Source organism: Lethenteron reissneri, chromosome 43 (genome assembly GCF_015708825.2).
Source record: "Lethenteron reissneri isolate LAM-NWPU_2019-01 chromosome 43, ASM1570882v1, whole genome shotgun sequence".
Taxonomy (NCBI): Eukaryota; Metazoa; Chordata; class Hyperoartia; order Petromyzontiformes; family Petromyzontidae; genus Lethenteron; species Lethenteron reissneri.
The window spans coordinates 6,920,760-6,936,533 of NC_083821.1; the positions used below are offsets into that span (position 1 = coordinate 6,920,760).

At 49.2% G+C, this 15,774-nt stretch overlaps 1 protein-coding gene across 5 annotated transcripts in view; it reads left to right on the plus strand.

Moving 5' to 3' along the window:
• LOC133353250 (phosphatidylinositol 3,4,5-trisphosphate-dependent Rac exchanger 2 protein-like) overlaps positions 1 to 15,774 on the plus strand; it is a 220,446-nt gene that overhangs the window by 120,961 nt on the left and 83,711 nt on the right. For 4 of the 5 annotated variants that reach the window (XM_061569342.1, XM_061569345.1, XM_061569343.1 and 1 more), the window contains exons 21-24: positions 1,894 to 2,030; positions 3,394 to 3,682; positions 6,765 to 7,123; positions 12,981 to 13,271. In XM_061569342.1, coding sequence (XP_061425326.1) covers positions 1,894 to 2,030; positions 3,394 to 3,682; positions 6,765 to 7,123; positions 12,981 to 13,271 — 1,076 coding nt within the window. The remainder of the gene's footprint in view (positions 1 to 1,893; positions 2,031 to 3,393; positions 3,683 to 6,764; positions 7,124 to 12,980; positions 13,272 to 15,774) is intronic. The other variant, XM_061569344.1, reaches the window with a different exon arrangement.

Sequence of the window (15,774 nt, forward strand, 5' to 3'; positions counted from 1 at the left end):
TCGATTCAAACATTTTGGGTTTGTCAGTTTGCATCCTAAGTCGGCCTTGACGCAGCACATCATCTATCCCGGGGTTGATAAAATGGTACCGCTTAGTAGGTTGTCAATAGGTTAGTTGTTTTATGGAAACTACACAAAACTTTTATATATTTATTGATAGCTCAACGAAGTGGCTTATCGCGTGGAAATGTAAAGCAGCCAAATACTCTGAAAGCAAGTTTATAAACGTGGAGGAAAAAACCAGAGGACCCGGAGAAAATTTCACGCGACCACAGGGAGAACACACAAACTCCAGGGTCTGGATCAAACCCACGACCTCCTGTATTCCAAGCGAGGTAGTTAGCATCTCATAGCCACCGAGCCACTGGCCCTCAGGTTTAGGCGCCCTCATTGCGACTGAACACATCTCCAAGCTCGTTAGTGCCTGCAAATGTATCGACTTTTAATTCACGGATTGGCTTCACTTTTAAATCCTTTATATTAAGTTCACTTGCTTGCTTGCGTGCTTGCTTGCTTGCTTAGGACCGTGCAAATCTTTCGGTCGTTTTTTAACCCACTTCCCGTGATCCAATCGAGCTGACATTTTGCACACAGACTCGTTGTGCGAGACAATTAATGTTCGTGAAATTTTTTTTCAACATTTTTACACTTTTTAGGATTTTTTTTTATATTTAATTACCAATTGCTTAATGGTTGCAGGCAATCATCTGACCCATAGGTGGCAGCCATCTCAAGCCAGAGGACGAGAGGACTCTAGTCGCCATGCATATAAAGGATTTATAGTGAAAAACGTTGTTTTTACGGGTTATTTTTTTTTTATTTGAATTGTCTTGCGTTTGTACCCTCCGCACGTACACAATGTCAATGAGAACCAGATAGACCGATGCGTGTGGGTGTTGTCATCGATCTTCATAAATTCACCAGTAGTTGTCTACACACACTTTCTATCAGCTTAATTATCACACTCCGAGGGAGGCGATTTGATCGATTTTCAGTTGTACGATTGGAGGCATTGAGCATCGATGTAAGAATCGATTGGATCCAATGACTCGACCTCTCATTACGTCTGTGCTAGAGATGTAGTCATTCGTCGATTACGTTAAATATATAAGCAATACACACATCTTTACATTCTATAGATTCATACTGCTACACATTCTATGTGTACTACGTGGGTAATTATAACCCCCTCCCAATACGAACTTTCATGTCCCCACCTGGGTGCGGAGCAGTGAGCCCCCTTTTTTCTTCGCGCCGAACTCGGGGCCGCTGCTGTTCGAGGAAATTATGTCCCCCCCCTTCGTGCCGCGGCTCGCTTTGAGTCGTAATTCGAAGGAAAACAAAAAAAGCACGAGATGAGCCAATTATAAATTGTAAGTGCCCTTGCAAAAATCGGGGGTAAAGCAAGCTGGCGGTATGTTACGTTAACGAGGGAAACAGTTGGAACCTCTTCATAAGTGACGGGAGTTTGGGGCCATTGCATTCTGTGCGGGCTCATGTAATTTGCTTGTGTGTGTGCACGCATTTCGTGCGTGTTGTGTCCGCGAGAGGGGCCGTGGTGCAGTGGTCAAGCGCGTTGCGTTTCGAACTCGGCCACCCGAGTTCGATTCCCGCTCACGGCCAACAACGGTGACGAGTTTCTGGAACCGTTCCTTGGCCTCCTCTCGGTCGACTCAAATGAGTACCTTGTGTAATACCACCACTGGGGAGACAAAGGTGATCGGTCGTGGTGATGGCCACCCTCTCCCTCGTGTGCCGTGGCAGCCTTCATCGGGTGCACGCCAAGAGCACTTGCCACAAAAGTATGTTCGGCTATACGGGAGGTCTTTGTCTTTGTTGTGTGTGCATTGTGTGTGTGTGTCTTGTGCGCGTGTGTGCCATGGTTCCATGCAGGAACAGCAGCAGCTGGCGCAGGGCTGCAGCCGGGCCAGTGCATCGTCAAGGTGAACGGCTCGAACGTGAGCAAGGCGAGCCACGCCACCGTCATCGCGCACGTCACCGCCTTCCGCAGCCAGCGCCAGGCGCCGCAGGTGGGGGCAACGTCCACCTCGAAGAGCTCCTCCCCCTCCCACCCCCTCCCCCCTGCTCCCTCGGTGCCATAGGTCGCAAACGGGTTTTGATTCCTTACCCGTACCCGGCCGCACCAGGGTCGCAAGTGGGTACCCGTTCCCTACCCGTGCCCTACCTGAAATGAGTGACAAACGGTGACTCACCAGTGACTCACGGCCTACCCCTACCCGTACCCGTACCCGGCCGCACCAGGGTCGCAAACGGGTACCCGTACCCGGGTACGGGTATCGGGTACCCGGTTGCGACCTCTGCTCTGTGCGTCCCACGTGTGGACGCGCCCGTCCATGAGTGGGTCGCATAAGCGCGTGACCACGTGTCTAATTTGAAAGCTGCGTGTTTGATAATTAACGGAAAAGTTTTGAGCTCCAATCATGAGTCCAGTCGTCGCGCGAAGTGCCAGTTTTCCCAAATGTTGCACACTCGAAATAAAGGATGTGGGCAGGTGCTCCAAATCGAGGGCAAACACATTTATTGTGATTTAAAGTTTTCGTGACTGCGGGGATTCATATTCTTGGTTCTTTCGGTAAAGTCACGTAGAAGAGAAATAATAAAATAATATAAATTTTCTTGCTGTGGATTTCACACCTGATGATGATTGCTTGTGTTGCAGTCGAAACGTCGTGATAATTTTTTTAAATATTTATATTATTTTATTATTTCCCTTCTCCGTGACTTTACCGAAAGAACCAAGAATACTTTTATTGTGGTTAATCTGTAGAATGCAACAGCACGCGGTGTCACACACAGCAATCTTCACCGAGTCGCCATTAACCACGTGACTGGTATACACATCAGGTTAATCAATAACCCCGCCAGCCCCCCACAGGCCCAACTCAGTCATCGCATGCTGGTGTACACAGGTGCATTGATGTACTGCACAGCACATAGGGACTTATTAAAAGAGTGTTCCATTCCTAATGTGCCACACAAACACAACGTGAACTCACAAAGCATCAAAATGGGACCGGGCAACGTGACGAGTCCGCCGTAGCCAACGCATTCCCTTAATTCCGATGCCAAATATTTACAAAGTTAACAGGTTCCCGCATTAGGACGTTTTTTTTGTGGTCAACACCTCTTTGGCATGTGGAGTACCTGTAAGAAAAACGCACCTGCACTCGGGGATGCCACTGAACACCGCTAAATTGATCGTGAGCTGAGCGCCGCCACCGCGCGGTGGCAGGCGGCCCAGCCCGGTGGAAACGGCGAGCGTTACGGCCGCGGCTACGTGTCCCCGCGATGGACGACGAATGTTGAAAACTCTCCCGCACCGCACATGGCCAATCGACCGTGCTAATCGGATGCCGCGTGGGCGCGCTGCAGGAGGACGTGCGCTGGGTGTACAGCTCCCCAGCGGGCCTTTCGGACGGCGAGACCGAGCGGCGTCTCGGAGGCGGCGGCGTGCTGACGACGCCGTGTCGGAGCGACGGCGAGCCCTGCGCCTCGCCATGTGGCTCCAGCCCAGCGAGGTCGTCGCCCTGTGCCAGGCGCCAGCTGCCGCTCGTGCCCTCGCTCGCCTACTCGTTCAACTCGGGCTCCTGCTGCCCGCTGGACGACGCGTCGTTCGGGACCGACCTCATCTCGGAGCTCGCCGAGAACAAGCTGGAGGAGGGTGCGTGCGTGAAATGCGTCTTCGCATAGAGAAACTAAACTATGAATTTTTTTCAATTTAAAGCTTTCGTGACTGCAGGGATTCATCTTCTTGGTTCTTTCGGTAAAGTCACGTAGAAGGGAATTAATAAAATAATAAAAATAAAACATAATAAAATAATTCTCACGACGTTTCGGCCACAACGCAAGCAGCCGTCCCCAGGTAAGGCCCACTGGGCTTATATAGCTCTCTTATCGGAAGTGCCCTGGCCAAGTATGCTAGCTCAACCACGTGGCTTATCACGTGTACATTTATAGCAGCCACATCTTCTAAGGTCACCCCCATAGTGCACTTCCTGCCTGTCACTCTGCTCGATTTTCCTTTCTGTCATCCATCGCTTCCTCAAGACAGTTGCCGGCGGAAATGAACATTGATGCGGTGTTCGTCTCTTGCTTACGGCCCTGAGGCAGGGGAGGAAATTCCACATTTTTATGGCAGAGCCGATTCCGTCCATAGGACAGCCACTGTTGAATGCCCCACAACGTGGTATTTCATCGACCTTGAAGGGATGCGAGTATTCTTGCTGTGAAAGTACTGCAATTGTTTTACTGCATTAATGCGTTTCTGTGAATGTCTATATACTCCCATTGTAAGCACGTTTGTGTGCTATGAAAAGCACCTTTAATAGCAATCTTTTTTTTTAAACCACGTTACACTTTTCTCTTTATATTTGGACAATATTATATTTATGTGTGCATATGCAGAAAGTTTTTTTTTTTCAATTTAAGAAATACGAGTCTTTATTTGTTTTAAAAATGCGGATAAATTGTACTACTCACAGGTGGAACTGAGATTATCTGGGTTTTGTTGGTATGGGCAAACGTTGTATTATTTACTCTTTGGTTCTTTCGGTAAAGTCACGTAGGTAGAAATAAAATAAAATAAATGACGACGTTTCGATCGCTTGTGTTGCGATCGAAACGTCGTGATTTATTTTATTTTATTTCTACCTACGTGACTTTACCGAAAGAACCAAATAATAGTATGGATTCCTGCAGTCACGAAAGCTTCAAATCAAGGTTGTATTATTTACTGCAGTTGCTAAGCACAGGGCCTCTTAACACAAATCCTTTATCAACAAATCGATAATGTAGCACTTAAAAAAAAAACTCGTTTCTCTAGAACTGCTTTTTGTGTTTAGTTTGTCTGTCCTTCCCCTGCACCTCTGCTTAGCACGGTTGGCTACGTACGGTGCGAAATAAGTTCAACGTACATGCACATGCACACAGATACGTAGCGCTGTGAGTGAGGACCTGGCTGGGTGGCCCTGCGCTTAGAGCGCTTGACTCGCAGTCAGAATATTGTGAGTTTAAAGCCCCGTTCAGAACGACTTTGGTCCTATCACACCTCCACGTTCAAAATAACGTGACTGCTTCGCGTGCAATCAAAACAGTCGGTGTTCTATTTCGATTTAAAGCTTTCGTGACTGCAGGGATTCATCTTCTTGGTTCTTTCAGTAAAGTCACGTAGAATGGAAATAATAAAATAATAATAAAACATAATAAAATACAATTCTCACGACGTTTCGGCCACAACGCAAGTAGCCGTCCTCAGGTGGAGAACAGGTCTGTCGAGGAGACAGAGTCTGAATGGACTCGACAGACCTGTTCTCCACCTGAGGACGGCTGCTTGCGTTGTGGTCGAAATGTCGTGAGAATTATTTAATAATGTTTTATTTTCATTATTTTATTACTTCCATTCTACGTGACTTTACCGAAAGAACCAAGAAGATGAGTCGGTGTTCTTTGGATAGACTGGTACCTGCCATGGAAATGTGGAATTTCTACCAACGTCTCAGGGCAGTCGGTGGTGATAAGCACTCCTCCCGATGCTCGTTTGAGCGAGGAAACGACGATTATTTGACGCGACGTTGCACGAAGGTGGAAAGAGATGGAGGAATTTCCTTCCGAACTTGAGGAGTGGTTGTTCTGCGCTATGGACTGAAAGGACCTCAGCTCAGTTTCCACCCACGACTAAGGGTCAGTGGTTAGTGAACTCTGATGGGGTACCCCTTCTTCCTTCACCAACCCACACTGACCGTTGTGGTGAATACTCTGTGGTTTTTTCGGTAAAGTCACGTCGGTAAAATATCAAATAAAATAAATGAAAATAACTAGTTCAAGTTCATTTATTAGGTATAGCCCTGTGAGCCATTCGGCTCTTAAATCGGGTGCAACTGCAACAAACAAAAAACAAAAACATGAACAAAAAAACATCTTAAAGTGAATATGTGACTGTGCAAACAGAACATCCAAGAAAAGACAGCAAAATATTGCAGAAAAAAACACCGTACACCAACGCAGTGTGCAAAAAACCCAGTGGGATGCAATTAAATCACGACGTTTCGGGCGCAACACAAGCATCCTTCTTCAGGTGGGGACAACGTAGCGAAAGCACAACCGCTTAAGTGTGTCTAAGAGATGGCTGTGATGAGGAATTATATAGTCGCGGGGGATGGAGGGAGGGGAGGGGGGGCATGGTGAGTGTGTGGGCGGGCAGTGGACTGGGAGGCAACGATGTGAGGAACGCGGAGGGCGTTGGGAGACAACGAGACATTGTGGTGAAGTATGGTAAAAAAAAACATGACGAGGGTGCCTTAACAAAGGGTTGTAAATCATAATTATATGATGCACTTCCCCACTCCCCCCCCCAAGCTAACCCTAGTATGTATACTTAAACAAATTTTGGGGTTGCATCTTATGGTCTGTGTCTAGATTTCAAACGTTATTGACACCGGGCACAAGATTTGGGTGTGTGTTACAATTCATGGAGCATCTTATAATCCAGTTAATAGAGTACTGTAATCTTAAATGCTTGTTGTCTGAACATCTTAAAATAGGATCCCAGAGCTTGGGAAATTGTTTGCGTCGGTTCTGGCCGTCTAGCCCGCATTGTTTCTGCTTTCCCATGAGAAATCTGTGCATCTTACAAATTGCATGCAACGACGCTATCTAAAAACGCTGTTCTTCTTATTCTTGCAGCAGTAGCAGTAACAAAACAAACCCTAACCAAACGCAACCTCCTGCCCCGCTGTCTCCCGCAGCAGAGGCGTTCGAATCGTCCTTGGATGGCGACTTCTTCCGCGGCTTGAGCTGGGACCTCGGCGGTGAGGCTCCGGCACGGAACCCTCCACAACAGCCGCAGCTGCCGCCGACTCCACCGCCGAAGGAATCCGCGGCTCGCGACGACGCGGAGGAGGGGGAGCGGCGCGGTGGCCCGGCCGCTTCGGCGGCGGCGTCGGCGTCGCCGTCGGTCGGCGAGGGCGAGGGCGTGAGCCTGACGGTGGACAACACGCAGCTGGAGTACGGCGTGGCGTACGAGTTCGAGCGCACCGCCGGCATGCGCTGCCACGTGCTCGAGAAGATGTCCGAGCCGCGGGGGATGTTCCTCCTGGCGGCGCAGGTGAGATGGCGGGGGACGGACGGGCTGTGAGGGTCGTCCGTCGGTGGGCTGCTCGGTGGGGGAAGGGGGGGGGCCGAACGGGTGTGCTCCGGGGGGTGTCTGCAGGAATTAAAATGAACAAGCAGCAGTGGGAAGTAGAACAGCAACAAAAAACAAAACCCCCAAACAATGAAAAAAAGACTCAACTCCAAATATTTTACAGCCACAAAATAAAGAGCCAAATCTGATTATTTTTTACACTATAATGCCTACATTAAAAAAATGGTTTTGCCTATAAACGTTGCTATCTGAGTAAGCTCAAATGTTAAGGCAGCAGGACTCACAGTCAAACTACAATAGTGAGCCGACGTATAATCCAGGCTTCATTGATCCAATCAGCATCATCAGCAGCGTAATTGACAGCATCATGACAATACGGTTGATGGATAAGCACCTGTGTTGCCTTGGAATTTCACCTTTGGCCTGAGTAACATTTGTGCACCCTTTCCAAATGCCTTGTAGTGCTGCAGTATTGAACGTGCTGTGTGCCCTTCTTATGGACGGGGATGGAAGTGAACTTCTGACTCGTCAAACCCTGGCGTGGCATCGCCAGCGACGGCGTCACATCTGGTCTGAACCTATCCCGGATGCGCCTGTGCGATTGAATGCACGCTTGCGTTTCTCGTGATGTAACAATCACTGCAGCCACTCCGTGGAGCTCCTTTGCAAGCCTGCCCATCATGCTGTAGCCCACCAACCAGTCGCTCTGCTTCACTTCCCCCTCCCTTCTCTTCCTCCGCTAACCCTCTGCCCCCCTCAAATCTGTCTCTGGAAGAGAGCCAGATGCGTCCTATTTATGGAACGGCACCCGAGTGCGTCCCATGCACGACGCAGTGTGGTTATAGGGCATTTTGTTTCACTTAGAGTCGCTCGGTTCGGTTTGTTTGAAATTTTGCGAACGGCTGGCGTGCGCGGTATGTAGAGAGAGGGCACGTAGCGCTTTGATTTCCCCGCAGTGCCTACAAACATACTGGTTCGGCACTGACACGTCTGTTCATGATGGCGATGACACAGCGAGGAGGTGAACGGAGTTTAACTACTGGTTTACTCTTGCAAGCACTGCCGTGGGATCACTTCACGTAAACGTGGCGTGCGTGTCCGTCGTGCTAATCTTGATACTAAGCAAGGGATTGGCTGAAGCTAATCGTGGCCACATTCCCCTCTGCGCAAGAGCCGTGAGGTTTTCTACTCCCGTGCTTGATTTTTAGTGATTAATAAAGAAAGAAAATTCTGAAATTTCACATTTAAAATTGTCAAATACATACTAACTATTAACTATTTAAATATTAATTATAATTATTTTTACCAGGTAAGGCCCACTGAACTATTTATTTGGCCACATAATACCTCCACAAAGTGGCTGATCATGGGAAAATTAAGAGCAGCCAAATACTCTAAACGAACAATGATTCTAAGCGTGGACGGGAAACCCAGAAGACCTGGAGAAAAAGCCACGTGACCACGGGGAGAGGAACATGCAAACTCCAAATATACGGGTACCGTCAGGGTTGTGGATCGAACCCACGACCTCCTGAATACCAGGCGAGATAATTAACATCTCGCCACTGTGACACCACCGTGGCCAAACTGATCTTTCACCAACATAATAGGGGGTGGTGGGGAGGGTCACCGCCTGAATGTCGTGAGCCTCCACGAGCCAGAGACCGTAATTACTGACGTTTTGAGGTCGTACGTTCACCATATCAGCTGCTGCACGACTTGGCAGGAGGAGGAAGGGGTGGGTGGGGGGGAAGTGATGGCGAGGTGAATTGGCCACGATGAACTCTTTAAACGTGAACTTGAGTGGTTCCCCCTGTCAAGCTTGAGGAGCTGCGTTTGAATGGGGGTTGTCACGTGGCGGTCACTGTTGTTGATTAGCGGAAGCTTAGACACCCCCCTCCTCTCTGTAAAATCCCCACTGCGTCCCAGACAAACGTGTTAAGCTGGTGGGCCAATGTAACTCTGATAGATTTAAAATTGATTCCTACTCGCGAGACGTGCGTTGCATTGCTGCGTGTGAGGCTGGGGCTCACGTCTGAGCGATCGGTTGTGCGGCCAAATTTTCCTCGGAATCTTGCAACGTAATCATCGCCTGCAGCGACTTTGTCCGCATCTCGGGCGAGTGGTTACGTGACGAGGAAATTAAACGGCGCGTTCTCTGCTTGCAACTGGTTGTAATCATTCACACACAAGCGATTCAGTTGCACGCATTCTGGTAGTTCAGGTTTGGAACTGCCGTTGGAATGTATTATTTCCAGTTATGTTGGACAAAATTGGTTCTCGTAAACCAGGGGTCGGCAACCTATGGCTCCGGAGCCGCATGCGGCTCTTTACGGGCTGCTTCTTGACGATATGTACAGTATTTACTCAGATGCATTGCGGCTCTTGAAATACTGAATTTTGTACCGAATTGGAAAGAAATGGCTCTTCTTGTTATTTTGGTTGCCGACCCCTGTCGTAAACTCTGCAGCCACCTCAGGCTGCTACATTCACCACAGTGGCAAAAAAGAGGAATGGATTCTTGAAATGAGCCACAACCCCTGATTGCGACAGTTCATTGTATTATTACAGGCTTGGTAGATGCAGTACAGTCCACGGTGGCGAGATGTTAACTACCTCGCCTGGTATACAGGAGGTGGTGGGTGCGATCCCGATCCTGACGCCTGCTGTATATTTGGAGTTTGCATATTCTCCCCGTGGGAGCATGGATTTTTCTCCAGGTCTTCCGGTTTTCCCCTCCACATTTAGAATCAACATGCATTTTAGACTATTTGGCTGCTATAAATTTCCACTCACCACTGATGTTGTTTGTTAGCTGTGGCCGAGTTGAGCTCGTCAGGTTCACGGTGCGGTGTTTATCTATGGCTCAATGCCGGTCGATGAGGGAGTTGCTCGTGACAAAGTAGAGATCTCATCCAGATTAAGGACACTGAAAAAAAAATCTTTCCAGCTTAGCCCAGCAGCTCCGAGACCACGGCTGCATGTGGCCAGAACGTTACTTAACTCGCCGTGCAATGTTTTCTGCACGTCTGGCAAGTTGAAAGATGTCGAGCGGGTGGCCCGTGTGGCTTCTCGCTTGATGGCATCGGCGGAAAGTGGCAATTCTGGAGCGTCTCTTTTGCGCCCTTTAAACAAAAACAAAAAACCCGTCGCGAGTGACCGTTGCCAGGTCGTTTCATATCCGACCACGACCCCCAACACGCGCGCGCCGTGAGCTTCGCCAGCAAAGCCCCCCGCAGCTTGTCAGCTTGTCATCGCCGCCAGCGAGAACGAACGGCAGAGCGGGGGGGGGGGGTGACGCGGGTGAGTGTGCGCGCGCAGGCAACGTGGTACGAGCGCATTATGGACGCAGCCATCGCACAATGGAGCGAGGTCGGCAAGAGCCTCTTGGGGTGGGTGGGGGGAGGGGTTTAGTCAAACCATCTGCCCCAGTGTTGCCTTGCCCCAATGCCAATGTCTCGATTGGTGCAGTAGCCACCTCGGCTGCATTGTTAGTTTCTCACCCCCCCCCCCCTTTCCTCCACCTTCCGGCCACACTCCAGTGGAAGGTGATGAAACCTCCTGGGTAGCCTGTGCAAGGTTAAGTTTGTTTGTTTAACCAGGTGAAAGAGCTCACGAGACCCCCGGTGTATCATCATTTGCGAGAGTGACCTAGGTCATCGAAGCTGACAAAAGCGAAACAAATAAAATAGAGCCAATGAAGCAAAGACATCTGCGTCAACATGAAGAAATGGAAAACATTGCGCAAAGTGCAAATACATTTTTCAATAATACATTCCTTGGACCGCAAGTCGGTTCGTGCAGATTATGTTAAGACTGATCGTATTGCAATTACAATGAAGCTGTAGACAAATTATACAGATATAGGGTGTCAAATGCAATTGTATTGAGTGGTGGCGCTGTGGTGTGAGCACTGCACTACAAACTCGGTGACTTGATTTCGATTACCAGTCACCATTAACATCAGTGACAAACCTGATGGTCCACTCAGCCTTAAATGAGTGGTATCTAAACATCGGCTCAGGGGAGATGGGGTGTGCCGCTGGTCACACCGCTGCTTAATAGGCGCTCGCTTACATCATTCGCCACGTCATTTGTTGTTGTTGTCTGTGGATTGTGTTTTGGTTTAGGTCCCAGTGATCCAGCTGTTATACTTTGGCAGTGATAGGCAAACGCAGTACATTCACCCCAGGTCTGGTCCGGACCACCGCTACATGTTTTACTCAATCTAAAATGAGTAACCTGAGGACGGCTGCTTGCGTTGTGGCCAAAACGTCGTGAGAATTTTATTTTATTATGTTTTACTTTTATTATTTTATTATATTTAAATTGCATTATTTTATTATTTCCCTTCTACGTGACTTTACCGAAAGAACCAAGAATATCCCTGCAGTCACGAAAGCTTTACATCGAAATGAGTAACCTCGTGATGTCGTGTGCCAATATCAGTGCTGTGAGGCTATGGTAGTTCGTGTTGCGTGTGGTGATGGACGTACGGGTCCCCTCCATGTGTTGTGCTGGCCTCAGTAATAGGAAGCTCACGAGCAAAACTTGCCCAAAACTGTCGACCTGGCCCAACAATGGTATCTCTGCCGACGTGTAGGTTATGTGCATGCATTGATGAGAGCAGTTCTCTTTTTTGCGACATTGCATGAACACACCTCCCGCTTTAAAAAAATAACAACCAAAGAGTACACGTAATTGACATCCGTACCTCTGTCCGCGACACACTCTCCAATGACGTTTTCTTCAGAAGAAACAGTAGATGAGAAACACCCCCTGCAAAAAAGTTGGTACGGTCCGTGGCTAATTTAAAACACGTGCATGTCCTCGCAATGGCTCCTAATGGACACACAGGTGTAGGCGGTGTTGACCGACCGTTTCAAGTTACACACGGAGGAGGGGTTTTTTTTATTGCCATTTCACTTTTTGGAACTCCCAACCACATGGCCCTGACACTGTCCAACACTGCACGCTACGATTATCGAGTGCTGTGAGGTGATGCCTCAAACGCGGAGACCAAAGGCTCCACCTGTTCTGGTTTTTGGAGGCCGCCTGCTGTGCTTGTGAAATGTGTATTTATGCACCGGTTGGGTTTAGGAATTTGGTGGTGCCTGTCCAGAAATAATGAATATGTAAGCAGCTTGAGTATTGCAAACACAGTTGGTACACTTTTTTTGGTCGTGTCCACGCGTCTGATGCTTTTGGCAATGGGACCCATTGCATTCAAAAACATCGCCCCTGTCGCATGCCTAGAATGGTGAAGGGCAGAGTTAATTTGAGAGGCCACCCACATTTATCTGTGGCAACGAAAGAAGAACACTTTAATGTTCGGCTTACGGCTCAGGGGGGCAGACTCTGCGAATGGGCCTGCATGCGGTGATGTTTCACTGTCGCCGTAAGAGGGTGGTGCCTCCCGCTTACCAGCTACTGGCAGCAACTTGAACACTGCATGGATCAACAGTTTTCAGCAGCAATTGCGATGGCCATGGCAAGCGAATCATAGTTTAATTTCTCTTTCAAAGGGGCCGCTGTGTGCAATTGTGCGCACGTGCGTGCGTGTGTGTGCGCGTGTGTGCGTGTGTCTACGCGTGGCGCAACGGATGCGGCGACACGAGTTTTATTCCCGTTCACGGCCAACACCAGTGGCAATTATCTGAACCGGCCCTGGGCCTCCCCTAGGTCGACTCGGCCCACCCACGCCCTCGTGTGCCACGCCAGCCTTCATAGGTGTCGCTCGCTAGCAGCACTTGCCCCAACAGCCTGTGAAGGCTACACGGGGGATCTTTGTCTGACGTACGCTTGGCCGCCCCCGCAGGTGCTTGAGATGCTGAGCGCGGAGGATGAGCGCCTCGCGGGGGAGACGTCCGTCGCGCCCGCACCGCCCGGCCGCCCCCGTGACTCCGCCGCCACGAACGCCGCCGCCCCCTCCTCCTCCTCCACGTCGTCCAGCGAGACGAGCGTGGACAGGGCCGGCTCGGACGGCCGCGATGGCGAGAGCGAGGCCGCGTGCGACGGGACGGCCGTGGCCGCGGCCGGCGAGGGCGCCGCGCGTCTGCGCGACAGCACCATGCAGCAGCTGAACAAGCGCATCGTGGCCTACAAGAAGGTGATTGTGAACGGTCGACCCACGCAGGCCTTCGCGGGTTACTCCGTTGACAGCGTGGAGCGGGTAGTAGCGGCTTCACGCTGCGCTGCGATGCGAACTGCGGTGACCTGAGTTTGATTGCTCGGCCGGTTCTGGGTCTCCTCACTGCCACCTGGGCCTTAATTGAGTAGGGGAGCCACGGTGGCGAGATGTTAACTACCTCGCCTGGTATGCAGGAGGTCGTCGGTTCGATCCCGACCCTGACGCCTGCTGTATATTCGGAGTTTGTGTGTGTCTCTCTCTCTCTCTCCCTCCCCGTGGTCGCATGGATTTTTCTCTGGGTCCTTCGTTTTTCCTCTCCACATTTAGAAACATGTATTCAGAGTATTTGGCTGCTAAAAATTTCCACATGATAAGCCACTTCATTGCCAACCGGGCTATTTCAGAGGCGCGGGGGAAGGACAGCAAATTAATTACAAAGAGCAGTTCTGAAGAAATGAGTTTTAAATCTAGATTTAAAAGTGCATAGTTCCATTGGCATCTTAATACCAGAAGGAAGAACATTCCAGATGGCCCCAGAACCCCTTTGAAAGCGTGCGATGTGGTGACCGTCTCTGTTCGATGGTTCGCCAAAAGCCGCTGCGAGGTCTTGGTGCTTCTCCTGTCACCATAACTACACCACCACTTTTGATAACCCTGCTCTTCATATCGATCACTATCATCCCGTGTACAATGTGTATAATTGTTGTGAAGCGCCTTTTGATTAAGGCATTTTATTAATCTACATAACACAAGATACGGTCTTAGCTCAATCAACAATGGCCACAAGACAAATGTGTGTGTTGCTATTATTTTCTCTTAGCTTGGCTTCGTCCAGAATCAATCAGAATATTTACTTATCAGTGGAGGAATCTCATTAGCTACGAAGCTCTTTTCCACAATGTCCAGTAGGCGCGGGTAAGAATGTTACGCCCAGCTCCGAGGGTTAACATGTACCGTGTGTTTACACTATGGGAACCTCATTTGCCAGTAAAAATATGATAATTGTTTTTTTACCCTTCTATCTGGCAACAAAACTGACACCTTTTTACAAGGAGTCATGTTTGCATAGACCGCAATACCTGCAGTCATAATACAAACAAAAGACATAACTCTGATAATGTGCACTGTCCTTGAAGTTGATTGGTCCACACCCGAGACAGCTTTCCTTAGAGCCTAGCCTTTTGGCGTCATCTGGTCCAACCCATGTGAAAGTTGTCTCGGGTGTGGACCAATCAACTTCAAGGACAGTGCACATTATCAGAGTTATGTCTTTTGTTTGTATTATGACTGCAGGTATTGCGGTCTATGCAAACATGACTCCTTGTAAAAAGGTGTCAGTTTTGTTGCCAGATAGAAGGGTAAAAAACCAATTATCATGTACCGTGTGGTAGAGGGACTCGTCACAGAACATGAATGTTGGCCATGTCGTCGTAGTGTTAGATCAGAGTGGAGGTTGTGTGGTTCATCTTCAAGGGGGCCCATTCTCTCACGTGGAGTGCTGCTCTTCTGTCTGAGGGAGTTTCAGACACAGATACAACTGCAGTAGAGCAATTTGAAGATTGAAGCATGTCATTAAGAGCAGTCATCAGGAAAAAATTTCACCACGATTATCACCATTTGACAACGTTGCCTTTTAAACTATGTATTTAACGCAACTGACACTGGTTAATTTACTACGCTGTAGGCCCACTGCCCAGAGTTTGATGCCTACCCCCCCCGCCACCCTTCACCAACCCACACTGTGACCAGCGTGGTGAAGTAATCCGACGCAATCGACACGGTGTAGGATACGGCATTCGCATTTCGGATAGTGGCGGTCATGAATCGGAGGAAAATCAGAGAAAAAATATGAAATTTGACCGTAAACCACGTTTTACAATGCGATGTCTCCAATTAGTGAAAAGTTAAAACAGCTAATATTCGGCTGCAAGCCAAACCAGTGTTTAAATGCGCGCGCGTGTGTGTGCATACAAATGTTTATACATACACGTGCATATGACACATGCCAGAAGCTGTTGGAAATAGGCCAGCCCTCCCCCCCCCCCCCCCCAGCATTACGACTCTTAAGAAATGGATGTTGTCAAAGCGATGGATCCCGGGTCCCACACGTGTGGTAATGTGCCTCTATGTTGCGGAAGAAGTGGTTCCCAGGCAGGAAGCTGTGATGCTTCAAGGCCTCCCTCTAAGGGTGTCTGTCTGTGGCGCTGTCGGCTGACTCAATTACAGTTGATGACCAAATACGGGCGGCTGTGTCCGTCCGCTTGCCGACAAAGTCATGGATTCGTAGAAGCGGGGATTTAATGAAATAACATTTCAGGCCGGTGGTCTGTTTGGGTTTTTGGCCCGCAACATATTTCGGCATCCGGCAACGCTCCACATCCATTGCGACCTCTCCCTACGTGCCGTGTGATGTGATGTTAGTCGCCTGCCTATTGGAGTCCACCGCCGAAATGGAAACTATTCGGTGAAACAAATTGAGCCC